The sequence below is a fragment of the Lytechinus pictus genome, chromosome 17 (genome assembly GCF_037042905.1).
Source record: "Lytechinus pictus isolate F3 Inbred chromosome 17, Lp3.0, whole genome shotgun sequence".
NCBI lineage: Eukaryota > Metazoa > Echinodermata > Echinoidea > Temnopleuroida > Toxopneustidae > Lytechinus > Lytechinus pictus.
The window spans coordinates 12,044,650-12,058,678 of NC_087261.1; the positions used below are offsets into that span (position 1 = coordinate 12,044,650).

The 14,029-nt window shown below is 36.7% G+C and overlaps 1 protein-coding gene and 1 long non-coding RNA gene across 3 annotated transcripts; one reads left to right on the plus strand and one right to left on the minus strand.

Annotated features, from left to right (window-relative positions):
- The first annotated feature begins 3,595 nt into the window (after positions 1-3,595).
- LOC129274826 (uncharacterized) lies at positions 3,596-6,988 on the plus strand. The gene is made up of 2 exons (XR_010296235.1): positions 3,596-4,469; positions 5,109-6,988. It is a non-coding gene; the product is annotated as an uncharacterized LOC129274826 (long non-coding RNA).
- A 957-nt stretch (positions 6,989-7,945) lies between these two features.
- Positions 7,946-13,176, minus strand: LOC129267727 (trichohyalin-like). Of its 2 annotated transcripts, XM_064112048.1 has the most exons (4): positions 12,901-13,086; positions 10,738-11,230; positions 10,302-10,370; positions 7,946-9,966 (listed from the first exon to the last, which is right to left on the minus strand). In XM_064112048.1, exons 2-4 carry the CDS (start codon positions 11,222-11,224, stop codon positions 9,569-9,571), a joined length of 954 nt encoding a protein of 317 aa, XP_063968118.1. In that variant the 5' UTR covers positions 11,225-11,230; positions 12,901-13,086; the 3' UTR covers positions 7,946-9,568. The 2 variants fall into 2 exon arrangements, with proteins under 2 accessions (XP_063968118.1, XP_063968119.1); XM_064112049.1 differs by having other exon boundaries at positions 10,738-13,176.
- Between the last annotated feature and the right edge of the window lie 853 nt (positions 13,177-14,029).

Here is a 14,029-nt window from a genome sequence, read left to right on the forward strand (position 1 = left end):
ATGCTTATTCATATCACTCTCGCTCTTTGTCTTTCTCTCCCTTCTCTCTCTTTGTTGAGCGGCCATGGTCTTAGAATGGACGAAATCTGTTTGACTCGAGAATGTAACTTCCTATGGAGGGCAAAATGTACCAAAATCCACTTTGATTAACATGTAATTTTTCTTAGTCCTCCCTGCCTCTGCTCCTCATCCAAATTGATTCCAATTTGGTAGACATGTTGTCCATGATGCATTATTGTGTACCTCTTATTTCATTTTCTAAAATCATTCATGCATGACAGTGCATGCACCATTTTGAGTGAGTGACATCATCATCTCTCTCATTTGCATGTAACTGGCTCGTTCATATAACTGTTTTGTTAGAAATAAGCGAAACTTTGAAATGTCATAACTTTCTTATTTTAAATCCGATTTTGATGAAATTTTCAGCATTGCGCTTGTCTGATTTTTCCCTATTGATTCAAATCAACATTTTTCTGAGGTAGACTTGACTTTTCAATCAGACGCGTCAATGCATGCACATCGTTCTGAAACGATTGCAGTTCTAGTTCTTTCTTTTCTTGTGCGCCTCGCAGGGGCGGAAATCTCTCCCAAAAGGTAGGGGGGACAAGGGGCTGGAAAATTTGACAAGCAAAAAAAAAAAAAAAAGGGTTATCATCCCAAAAGTAAGGTCATCTCGTCCTAAAATACATGTTTTATTTCGTTTTTCAATGATGTATTTCTTACCATCATAAAAGACCACAAATAGTAGGGGGGACATTTATTGTGTCCCCCCTACTATTTTGAGTAGGGGGGGGGCACGTCCCCCCTGTCCCCCCTGGGATTTCCGCCCATGGCGCCTCGGAATAGAATATTTCTAGATAGATGGCGCTATATAAATGCCTATTTTTATTATTATCATTATTATTCTGTGAAACTAGAAAGTAGAAAAAATACGTCCAAATTCGACTTCAAATTGTAAATTTTTGGAAGAGATGAGCAGCAAGAATGAGCTTTCCTCTTTTCAGAGCACTAATTAAAATGATATTCAGAAAATAACCATATACCTTACATTTTCCTAGTCCCTTTATCTTCTTTTTGGTTCTTGGTCGTAGAACTTTTGGGGGCCAGGGCCCAAAACCATTCCATTTGTACGCCAGTGCCACGTATGTGGAGTCCGGGGCGGAGCCTCTCCCATTACCTCTCGAGATTCATTCAGCCATTATTAAAACTTGCCGTTATTTTCAATGAAATCGCGGGTATATAATTACAAAACATATTACTTCAGAGAGGGCACAACATGGGAAATGAGGGGGGAAAGCGGCACGAGCGAGCGAAGCGAACGAGAAAACTGTTGTTGTGAATTTTAAAAATATAATTACAGGGCATGTGTAGCCTTGCGCAGTTCTTGGGCGGTAGGTCAGGAACCTCTCAAAGTTTAAAATTTCCTGATTGGGAATGTTATTGCTGAAATTTAGCAAGCTTTTATGGACTTTATACGCCATCCTATTCTTTCTTCCCCTTCTTTATTTTCAATCCTCGGCAGCCCGAGTGTGTACCTAAATTCTTGTCTTTTTCATTTTCTTTTTTCTTCATAATTCGACTTTTCCCCTTTAGCTTTTTAGCCAATTTCATTCTACCTCATTTTCCAATTCTTTTTGCCTTTTTTCTATTTCCCGCCATAAAATCGAGTTCCAATTTGCCATCTCTTAATCTATGTCATCTATCTCACTCATTTATTAGTATTTCGGAACAATAATCTTTATCACCTGTTCTTTTCTTCATTTTCGTCCCCTTTCCTTCCGTTTTCCCCTTCTTTTTTTGTGATGTCCTTCCTTTCCTCCCTTTTCCGACTTTACTCCTTTTCTACCAGTCATGCGTCTGCCTTTTTGTTACTTTTCCTTTCCCTCTTCACACAAGATTGTCAACGAAGAATGGAAGCATTAATCATTTCGACAGTGTGTACAATCATACACGTGCCCTCCCACCCTCGCAAACACACATTATGATATTTCACAAAAAAAGACAATAAAAACATCGATTAGAATGATTCCATCAGAATGATTCCATGTATGAAAATGTAAACTCATAAATCATTATTTTCTCCACCACACTTATGGAGAATATGTACTGGGTTAATGGTATATACTTTCGCTTCTCGACATCCAAGACACCGGAGCCATAACTTCCACCATTTTCATTGGTTGTGTCGATACCGCCTTGGTGTTCGCCAGCCAATCAGCAGAGATCAACGAAAGGAGACCTCCACCTTTATGTAGCCATTTCGATCCCATATTTCTCACAATCACGCATACAGCTAGGCGCCACATGCCAGAAGTTTGTCAAAAGACAAAAAGGCCAATCAGAATCCGTCGTCGAAAAACGTTGCATTTTATTACGATCTGCATGCTCTATAACTACATCAGCGAGCGGGCTTGGTAACTTCGGGACGAATAAAGTCGACGTTCTGTGCAGAACGTTATTACAAAATACCTCCCCTTAAATCATCAGAAAGTTTTGCTAACGCGATGAACTTTTAGTCCTACTATAGCAAAATATTGCCAATCTCGCATATTTGTCTCAACATTCAGTTGCCGCTAGATCTACAAAAATGGCAAGTATACTCTAAGACCTACTCGGAGAATGTAGACATAATGCCTTCGTATGCCTTTCATACGAATTGATAAAGAGCGAAATGATATTCCTTTGATTTACAATGCTATGTATGTTTAAATTGTCACTTCCCACTCTATATTTTGGTGTTAATTGTTTCTGATGTTAGATATTTTGTATTTTGCATTTTTGATGTTGTTTGTTGTTGTTGTTCATAGTTATCTTGACATGTATTTTAAACTGCAGGGCGCCTTTGTAAAGCAGTTTTAAGAACTGAACAGGCCTACCCTGCAGTATAAAATAAATAAAACAAAATAAATAAATGAATAATAAATAAATAATGCCAGTTGATAATTATGGTTAAGATTCGCATACCCAAGCATGACTTTTTGATTATGTAGCGTCACCCATTTTTGCATAAAGCTTTTATGTCACAATCGTACATTTAATATATTTCTGCAAGAATTATTACCCTTCTAAGATCAAATGACTATGATAATTGGACATCACGATCTATATTGATTTTTGATGGTAACTTTGAAAGACGTTTCAATTTCAAGCGTTTACTTTTCATGTGTAAAAAGGACATTTAAACGTTGTCTGTAACCATACAATATATATATAAAAATTACAAGGATCGAGTTAAATTGGCAATAAAACTTTGATGCATAATTTTACAAAATCTATAGCGTGTTTACACATGATGTAGACAACATCAAAATTAGGCTCTGAAAAGAAACAGAGCTTGAAATGATAAGTACCTCTGTGATTGAATTCAATTTAGACCCCTGTTACACATGCGTCGGCTTTCAAAGCCGGCCCCGGAGGCGGCCTCACGCCTGCAATTTGAAGCCGCCTCAAAATCATCAAACCCCTGTTACACATAGTCTCGGGCCCGCAATTTTGCGTCTACACATAGGCCGGCCTCACGTCGCCTTTTCACGAGCTGACGTTGGGGCGCACTTCATGTAAACAAACGCTTAATATTTTCGCGCGGTTTGCAGGTCTTTTTAATTGCATTGGATCTCATCGACATCGCGACCGATCCGTACACATATCTTACCTCCATATTTTGTTTATATAATTGCATTATGAAGGTTAAGAATATCGTAACTATTATTTCTGATCGAAGGAGGGAATTTCGACGTGCTCAAAAAAGGCGATTCCGGGAGTTTGAAGCACGTCGTCGGCGAGTACGGTACTATTTTTTGTTATGTGCTATAACGTTTGCCTGCACCGTGGAAAGGAGTGTGTGGATGAAGGAGCGATCTGGACATTTCTGGGAGAGGATAGTGGAAGGGAGATTCACGGCAAGAGATTTTCGTGAAAATTTCCGTGTGAACAAGTCGACATTTGATTTTCTGTGTGGTGAGCTAGCACCGGCTATTCGTCGCCAAAACACACGATGGCGTAAAGCAGTTTGTGTCAGAAAGAGAGTTGCCATAACTCTGTGGCGTTTATCCACAAACTGCGAGTATCGAACAATCGGGCATCTTTTTGGGGTAGCGAGATGTACCGCCAATGTCATCGTCAACGACACCTGCCTTGTAATTGTACAAGAACTAATGAGAAGATATATTACCTTTCCTTCTGGAGATAGATTACGGGCAACTGTTCAGGGGTTCGAGGACATGGGGTTTCCCCAAGTTGCAGGTGCCATTGATGGAACCCATATCCCTATAATTGGACCTGTTAATTACCATGCTGATTATCATAATCGAAAGGGATGGTACTCTGTCATTCTCCAGGCAGTTTGTGACCATAAGTACATGTTCACAGATATCATGGTAGGATGGCCAGGACGCTGCCACGATGCCCGGGTGCTGGCAAACTCTTCTTTTCACCGAAGAGCGGAAAATGGAGAACTGCTTCCAAATGTACGTTTACTTTTAAATCTAATTTATAAAACTTGAATTAAATTTCATTTTATTATTAAAGATTTAAGCCACAAAAGATTATGATAGACTACAATCATTTAAAATCTCATAGATCTACAAGTCAATAGTAACATGCACATTTCATTTTTTTAAAGGGATAATATAAACAAAGGATTTAAAACAATAAATAAACCTAGAGAAATCAAGCCTAGAATAAGGGTAGATCTTCTTTTAAAATTTCATAAGTAATAATAGGCTACCATTAGTTTGCTCCACCTATTCATCTAAAAACACTGAGGTTTGTGTGATTTTGATATTTCATCAGCAGGGCCATAGCCAGTGTTTGATGTTTGGGGGGCACATACATGTAATTGATCAACGTCCTGGGGAGGGGTCTATAAGGATGGGTGTGTGATCTTGGGGGGGGGGGGGGGGGGGCACGTGCCCCCCCCCCCCTGGCTACGGGCCTGCATGTTCATCAGCATGATCAATGTGTATTTTAATGAATTAATTTTAATATATATTTTTCTAAACATCTTCATGATATTAAAATAGACCTCTACTTAGTATTGATGTTATTAATATTATTAAATGATTATATTTCATTATTATCATTTTCAATACATTGTTTTTGACCAGATGACAAGAAACATCAATGGCCAAGATGTTCCGCTGATGATACTTGGGGACCCTGCCTACCCACTGCTGCCATGGCTAATGAAAGGTTTTGCCGATAATGGTCGTCTGACTGAAGATCAGACTAACTTTAACTACAGGCTCAGCAGGGCGAGAATGGTCATCGAAGGTAGTTTTGGTAGACTGAAGGGGCGATGGAGATGCTTATTGAAGCGCAATGACAGCGCTCTTGAGAACGTAACTAATATTGTTGGAGCGTGTTGTACCTTGCATAACCTTTGTCAGATGCAGTCCGATGAGCCAGATGACGAGTGGCTTGATGTTGCTCATGAATTACGAGAGTTTCAGCCACCTTGTCCTTTGCCAAATCAAAGGCCTGCACCATCAGCATCTGTAGTGCGTGATGCTCTTGTTCAGTATGTTAGGTAACTTTTTTTATGCATTTCTTCAACCACTGTTAATGATATTCCACAGGTGTAAACAGAGCCTCAAATGAACTCATTCATTCGGTTAGTCAATGACCCCCCCCCCCCCCCAACCCCCGCCCTCATGATTGAAAATGTTATGTAGCCTCTGTTTTGTAATGTAAAACAGTTATCAAGAATAGAGTTTTCTCTCTTGGACATTTCTCTTTGTTTTTCCTTTTTAATTATTAATTTATGTTAATCATTCATAATAGACTATTGAGAAAATGCAAATCTGTTATTTTTTTATAATCCATTTTAAAGTAGATGGTTGGCCTTTTTGTAATGAATAATCTTTTTTTTTTTTAATAATATGCTTTTATTTCACCAAGTCATTTGTTTCATATTTTACTATACAGAGTGATGAAAAAGTAGTAAATTTAAGGTAGGCCTATGGCAGATAAGATTATCAGGGCCAGAAGATTGTCAATTAATTAGAATGATTTTTTTTTCTTCTTTGTATCAGTCTCTTTCCCAATCCATGGATACAGTAAGACTGGGTTTATGTTATTGTCAACCATAGCTGGGGGCTTTAGGTATGCATAGCAGAGGTTAATGTATGCACTGACATAGCAATGCATCTGACCAGTAGCATAGCACACTGCAATCTTCTTTTCATCTTGTGTTTCTTCCCTGTTATGACTGACATAAGTTTAAGTGTTTTAAAACCGAATATTCAAATTCAAATTCATTTGCCTATATGATCTACAAGTGATGAACACATTTTAACCATCTTATCCTGTGCCCATTCAAAAGCCAGTTTTGTGTTATGTTATTTCATTTGAGGTAAAATGCAGTTGTATTGTTATTTTTTCAAGCAAATATAGTGCCAGAAGCATTATTTTTTTTCTTGTTGTCCATGTGACTTTCTTGCTATTTCATCAATGCGATAATTTATATCAATCATTAATCTTAAAAGATGCACTTTAAACTTGACACCAGCATGCCTCATCATGGGAAGATGAATTAATTTTGTTTAGGGTTATGTAGGTCAAAGGACACAGAGGTTAATACACATGAAACATTACCTATTTGTAGTTCTTTTATCATAATATCTTGTACTATTTGCTTCTTGTATTCAATGTGCTAACAAGTATTCATTTGGAGAGGAATTTCAAACAAAGGTTACAGAGGTAAATGTATAATGTATATAAAACAATACCAGATAAACATGATTTATCTTCAAACCCATGTGGATAAGTAGTAATTGCTTGGGGGCAGGCGCAAGTGGTCATTATCTCTTTAGCTATGTGATTATATTGGATTGTATTCAACCACTATGAAATAGCTGTTTTGTACATATATGTCGTTTTTTCTTCTCTAACCACTTTTAGTTCAAAATTGTTAGGTATTTTCTGTGTATATGTTAAATACAACATGCCTCCGATAATGAATAAAAAGAAGAAAAAACATCAAGAATTCAGCTAAGGGTCTATCCTATTATTTCTGTATTATAACACTCTAAAAGCAAACCAATCTAAATTGGAATCAAATGGGGACATATTTGTTTCTATTCTTATTTAGAATAGATTCTATTCATCTTTTTCCTTCAGATTCTCTTCAATTCTGAGAATTTGAATAGAAACTAATATGTCCCCATTTGATTCCTATTCATATTTGATTAGTTTGTTTAGAAAACACATTAAGTACATGTCAGTGGCAGACACAGAAATCTTGGGGGGGGGGGGGGTACCCCAGGTGTTATAGTTTGTCTTGTTGATGTCCATTTTTTTCTGGGGGGGGGGGGGCTGGAACATGTATCATTGTCCATTTAACATTGTAGAATCAAAAGGTAATATTTTTTATTTAAAAAAAATTTAAACAAATTATGAAGTATAAAGATACAGAATTTAAACAAAAAGTTTCATAGTACATGTACCAAAAAGGCAATTTAGGTCACTATATTACAACATTATTTTGACTGACATGGGGTGTAATATAGAATTTTGTTGGGCCTGTAAATGCTTAAATATTCCAAGAGGGACTATTTTTCTGCAAAGCATGTAGTGTTTGGAAAATGTGATGTTTTCCAAAGAGGAGAAATTAATACCCGAGATGCCAAGATATGTTATCTTTCAACTCTTGCAAGATGACATATGGCACCTCTATTATTATATTCTCTTAGGATTAAATCACACTTTCCTTGACTCTATAAGCTTTGCAAATACATGTATATATAAGATAGTCTTTTTTGTTAAAGAGCCGATTTGCTTTGAACGATCAAAATAACATCCATATTTTGTTTGCATTGTTTCGCAAATCCCCATGAAAAGCATGCTCAGCCAATCATTTGACTGGATCTAGGTAGACAATGTATTAACAGAGGTAAAGGTATAGGGTTAGGTCACACATGCAATCAGGCAAGAAGACTGGAAATATACCAAACAAATTATTTATTATTCAGAGAATAATGAACACGTACATAAAAAGTAAAACATAAAAGTGCAATATTTGCATAATGCATTCACAAAGTGCAATTTTCTTTACATAGTAACTGAAAAGTTATAAAATATACCACAATTATGTCCTGAGTTTAAATTAGTTGGCACTATCGAAAGGCAGACTTTGGTAACGTTTTATTGCCAATATACAGTTTCTTTCTTAATAAATACAAAGAAAAGGGGGGAAAAGTTTTTGAAAAGTACTGCAAATGCAATGATGACAAACAAAAATGTAGACATGTGTGATAAAATAGCAAATAGACTTTGAAACTTTGTGTGAATGCATATGTATATAACCCATCTTATACATGTAATTGCAAGATAACAAGTACTGACAAAAACAAACAGTTAAAAAATATAATACTTTACACTTTCAAGTTGTGACTCAACTTTCTTTGGCAATATCACATTGGTACAAAATGAGGGTTGGCAGCGTTTGATATAGATCTTATTTAAGAACAATAAAACATAGTCATTTGAAAGGTATGTATATAATAGAAGATCAAAATAAAAATGGAATGTTTATATATATATACTGTATATGTACAAAAGTTCACATGTAGAAATGTGTGCTTAAATAGCAAACAGACTTTGTAACTTTGTGTGAATGCATATACCTGTTTTATACATGTACAGAAATTGCAAGATAACAAGTACTAACAAAAAGAGCAGTTAAAAAATATAATACTTTACACTTTCAAGTTGTGACTCAACTTTCTTTGGCAATATCAAATTGGTACAAAATGAGGGCTGGCAGCATTTGATATAGATCTTATTTAAGAACAATAAAACAGTCATTCGAAAAGGTATGTATATAATAGAAGACAAAATAAAAATGGAATGTTTATATATACTGTAGATGTACAAAAGTTCACATGTAGAAATGTGTGCTTAAATAGCAAATAGACTTTGTAACTTTGTGTGAATGCATATGTATATAACCTGTTTTATACATGTACAGTAATTGCAAGATAACAGGTACTGACAAAAATGAGCAGTAAAAAGATATAATACTTTACACTTTCAAGTTGTGACTCAACTTTCTTTGGCAATATCAAATTGGTACAAAATGAGGGTTGGCAGCGGTTGATATAGATCTTATTTAAGAACAACAATAAAACATAGTCCATTCAAAAGTTATGCATAGAATAGAAGAAAAAATAAAAATGAATGTTTATATACAGATGTACAAAAGTTCCAATAGCAAGTAAATGGTTACTTGATGTAAAAAAGAACTACATAAAAACAAAGTTATATGTTTATAAAAATCTATAAGTGCTAAGAACAAAAAGTACTAACATCTACAATTTACATGTAAATTCCCTTGCCCTTGGCAATGATTCTGGCAGCACTGAGATGGATGGCTAAGTAAAAACAAGGGTTTCAGCATGGCAAGAGTACAGGTGAATGATATGCAGCAACAAGTACTGAGGAAAGAAATTGTGATGAACAAAAATCCTGAAAAGTGTCATCTCATATGACAAATACATGTTTACCACCGTGGGAATTCCAAACACACACACTCCTCCACTTGAAGAATGCATTATGTTTGTAACAATTACAGTGGAGTGTAATCGTGATTGTAGGGCCAGGAATTTGGAGACCGCTCTGGACCGGACTGGGAGTTGTTTCCCTGTTGCTGCCACATTGAAGTTGACGACTGCCGCATACCAGCCATTAAGGCCTGAAGCATTTGGAGTTGATGCTGTCTATCACGTTCTTTTTCTTGCTCTCTATGCTCCCTCTCTTCTCTTCTCCTCCTCTCCTTCTCCTCTAGTTTTTTTTCTTCAGTACGCTGTGCCTTCATTAGGAGCTCACGCTCCCACTCCATTTGGCGCTGCATGAACCGATCCTCCCTAGCATTGAAGGCATTTGTACTGTCCTCCTCCAGTGTCTTTATCTCCTTGGCTATCAGTCCGAAGGACTCCTGCAGCTTTGATTTCTTCCGCTTTTCCCCTGTTATGAAGTAGGTAGTATAAAATACATCGTAAATAAAAAAAAATCAATCAAATGTGATAGCGGTAAGAAAGGTATACAATCATTTTATTTCTTTCAACTTGTTACACACATACTTTTCTGTATTTGACATAAGGCATGCAATATCACACTTCTAATAGCTAATACAACAAATCAAGTGAGAAAACCTTGAGTTGCAAAAAAAAATCATACTGCATGAAAGCAACATCAACGGGATGTAAAAGGCCCCTTTTCTTGAAAATTTGCTGAATCGAATTCAAATATCATATGAACTATAAATAAGCAAATGTATGGAAACAATCTGTTTATATTACCAGTTGCCTTACGTCCATTAGCAGATGATGTTGAAGGTCCCTCTAGATCCTCCGGTGGAAAATTGCCAACTAAAGAAAATGAGGGATAGAAAAGCGATTACAATAAGTGACTACAATAATAAACATTTCATTTTTATGCATAAAATGAAGGGGAACTAATTTTTATGTTGTTATGTGTCACTGAAGTAAAAACATTTTAAAACAAAGGCTAACTTTCAATACATTTTTATTTTATTAAATTCAAATCAGTTCCTTTCATATTACTCAGTATAAAATGATACATCAAGACAATATAATGATACCAATAATGTTTATTTTAAATGCTCACACTGAGAGGGTAAGAGCCAAAAAGGATTAGTCTTTATAATTACACATGTATATACAAATAAACATGTATATGTGATTACAAATGAAAAAAGGAAGAGGAATCCTTTACCCAATTCTGTTGGTGCTTCCACATCATTTTCCTCCAGTTCATCATCCGTTATACTTCTATCTTCTTCGGCTCCATCCTCCTCCTCCTCTCTCGGCAGTGAATCAGAGTCCACCGAGTCTAGCGACTCAGATTGATCCTCCTCCTCTGGTTGCGACGCCAGAATGGCAACTGGTGCAGTCTCTGGTCTGCCCCCAAAGATCTCCTGCAGTTCGCTATAGAATTTACATGTAATTCTCCCCCTGCCTGATCGATTGTTATTGTCCTCCGTCTTTCGGAAGGACGCTCTTAGTTGTTTAATTTTCCGCTTGATTTGGTCCTCTGCCCTTTCGAACCCCCTTTCTTTCATCAATTGGCATATCTTACGAAATACCGTTTTGTTCCTTACTGTGCCATCCATCTGTTCTTGAATGTTTTTCTCCCGCCAAATATTCAGGAGGCACAGCGTCTCCACATCTTCCCACAGACTCCCTCTCCCTGTTGGTGCCATTTTGATCTAAAATGAGAGAACAAATACAAATACAAATTAATAATGGTAACCACAAAGATTACGATGTGGTAAAATTATTATATAAAATTATGTGTAACATCTATTAATCACCTTTTAGGATTTTTGATCTTGTCAACAACTTCTCTTGTCAGGGGACAGTTGACATGAATATCATCAAAAATTCAAATTTAATGATTCAGATTGATCGACCACCTAGATATATGAAGGCCCTTCTCCCCCTGCTATGTAACATTTGATGATCGATGGACAAATTATTCCGCTAAAGTTCCATATGTACCCATCACTAAAATTGAATAAAACAATTGAAAAATATGGGTATGACTTAGAATGACATAACTAATATAAATAAAGTATACAAAATATGGGAAATCACTTTCTAAAATAACTATCTAGAAATCCATATAGTATACAAAATATGGGAAATAATATTCTAAAAATCTATCAAGTCCATCAAGATAAACTCCTACAGCTCGGCAACTAACACGTGGCCAGCCGCTGATCTCTGAATACCGGTGGAAGAAGAACTTATTCATACTTTATTTACAAGTTTCTTTTGTTATCATATCACGTGTTAATCTGTTAATGTATACAATTTTTAATACAATTTGCTTCTAGTGATAATTTTAGAGACGGTTTAATGATCATTTAGAGATGGTAGGCCTAGAGTGTTAATTATAGAGACAGTTAATACTATAATAGTAAGGTACGCAGAGTCTGTTACAGCTAGGGTTAGGGTTCGCAGACCCCGGCGTCCATCCTAGAGTACGCGGCCTCCTGATGACTTTGGTTGGTTAGGGATAGGACTTCGAAGTTAGAGTTGTGTATATTATTGTACTGTAATCTGTATTAACATTGTTTTATGCACTCACCGCTAGAATCTACTTATTTTAGTCTACTTCTTTTTTGTGGGGATTTTACAGGCAGACACTATTTTATATGTAGATCTAGACCCTACTCATTTGTTTCAATGTCTAGCGACATATTTCATGTCCAATTTCTGACTATGTGCGACTCCGACTGAGTGGATTATTGGCATTTGAAATAATTAATGGCAATTGTCTAGTTTCATGTCTCATGGCCTGGCCTGCCCCTGGCCATGCCTTCAAAATCAAAGTTAAATACTTCATCAAGTTCATGCCTCATGATCATGATGACTTTGTTTGAGGCATAAGATGATGTATTAACTCTGACAGTCTGACTCCGAGTCTGATGATGATGAGTCATAATTTCATAATCATATGAGAAAAATTATGACGGCTCATGATGTATGGCACTCCTGTCCAGGCTATTGTTTTTAGTCTGTCTATTAGTATTGATAAATTATCATCGCCAACAAAAAAATAATGATCATTCTTCAGATGGTGCAATCACAGTAGCGATGTATTTAAAAACATCGAAATAAACAGGAAATGATCAGACGATCGAAAATCATAATTCCCAAACCCACAGAAATATAGGGATGGGACTGAATTACAAGTCACCATCACTCATCAGTTCTGTTCGGAGAAAATACCAGGAATAAACGGTTTAAACTTTTAGCCCACCAGTACAGAATATGTCGTGTCTTAGTGCAGGCTGCTGGATATGAGGAAATTAAAATTTAAAGCAATAAATGATGAAAAACAATGTAATTTTACGCTCGGGGCGAGGCTTACCTATAATATATACTGCATGCCTGGTCCAAATGGCAAAAGCGCGCCCGGCCGATGCATTGTTGATGATGACAGGTCGCGTCACTTCCGCTTATAAGCCGGCGCCGAGTCCACTTTGGTGTTACACCTACCGATTGCGGGACTGAGTCCGGACTCGGGCCGGCCTCAAACCACATCCAGAGGTGGACTGAGTCCACCTGGCCTCAGTCCGGCCTCAGTCCGGCTTTTCAAAAAAAGTTGATGTTACACATACGTCGAGCCGCCTCCGGGGCCGGCCTCAGTCCACTTGCAAACGTATGTGTAACAGGGGTCTTAGTTATAAAGTCAAATTATGATTGTGTATACCAAATTATTGACCATTATACACTGCCTGAGAAAAAACAAATAAGACCATCAAAGTAAAACAAAGGAGGGTACATTATGTTGATGGTGATGGTGGTATCCATGGTGATGATTATAGTGATGCTGGATGTGATGATGATAGTGATGATGATGAGGTAATTGAGATGATCTTCATGATGATTATCAAACTGAATGATGACATTTGACATGTTCGAGGTGGTCATACCGGCGGTCAGGCCCCACTTGGTCGTGAAAATGATATGATATAACCATTGATGGTGTTTGAAACGGGAGATTCCTACGTTGATATTGACTATAATGCCGATGAGATTGGCACGTCACAATATTTTACTTTTACTCTCGTCGTTTTATATCGAATTTTAACAGATTATGTGTTCGCTATTCAAGTACGGACTCGCAGCATGTTTGTTACCAGGTAGGCTTTTCAAACATATTATTTCGATTCTTGCATGATCTTTATGAAGGAATCTAGTGAAAAAGATTTTTTCTTGAGCTAAGTATTAACACTTGAATTAATTTCATGACAAATAGGCCTGCTTCGTTTTATAAATATGTGATGAAAATGCAAGACTGTGGAACATGAATAACTGGCTCGAAACCCAATGACGGAACTTTGGTATGAATGATGAATCCTCCCTTATAATATTACACACGTTGTATTCGGGAAGACATGTAGATAGATAGATTAATTGAAATGTCCGTTATGCATATATTGTGCGTCCCAGTTTGATTCCTCCCAAGTTAAAATCATCTAAGCATTGAACTCGTG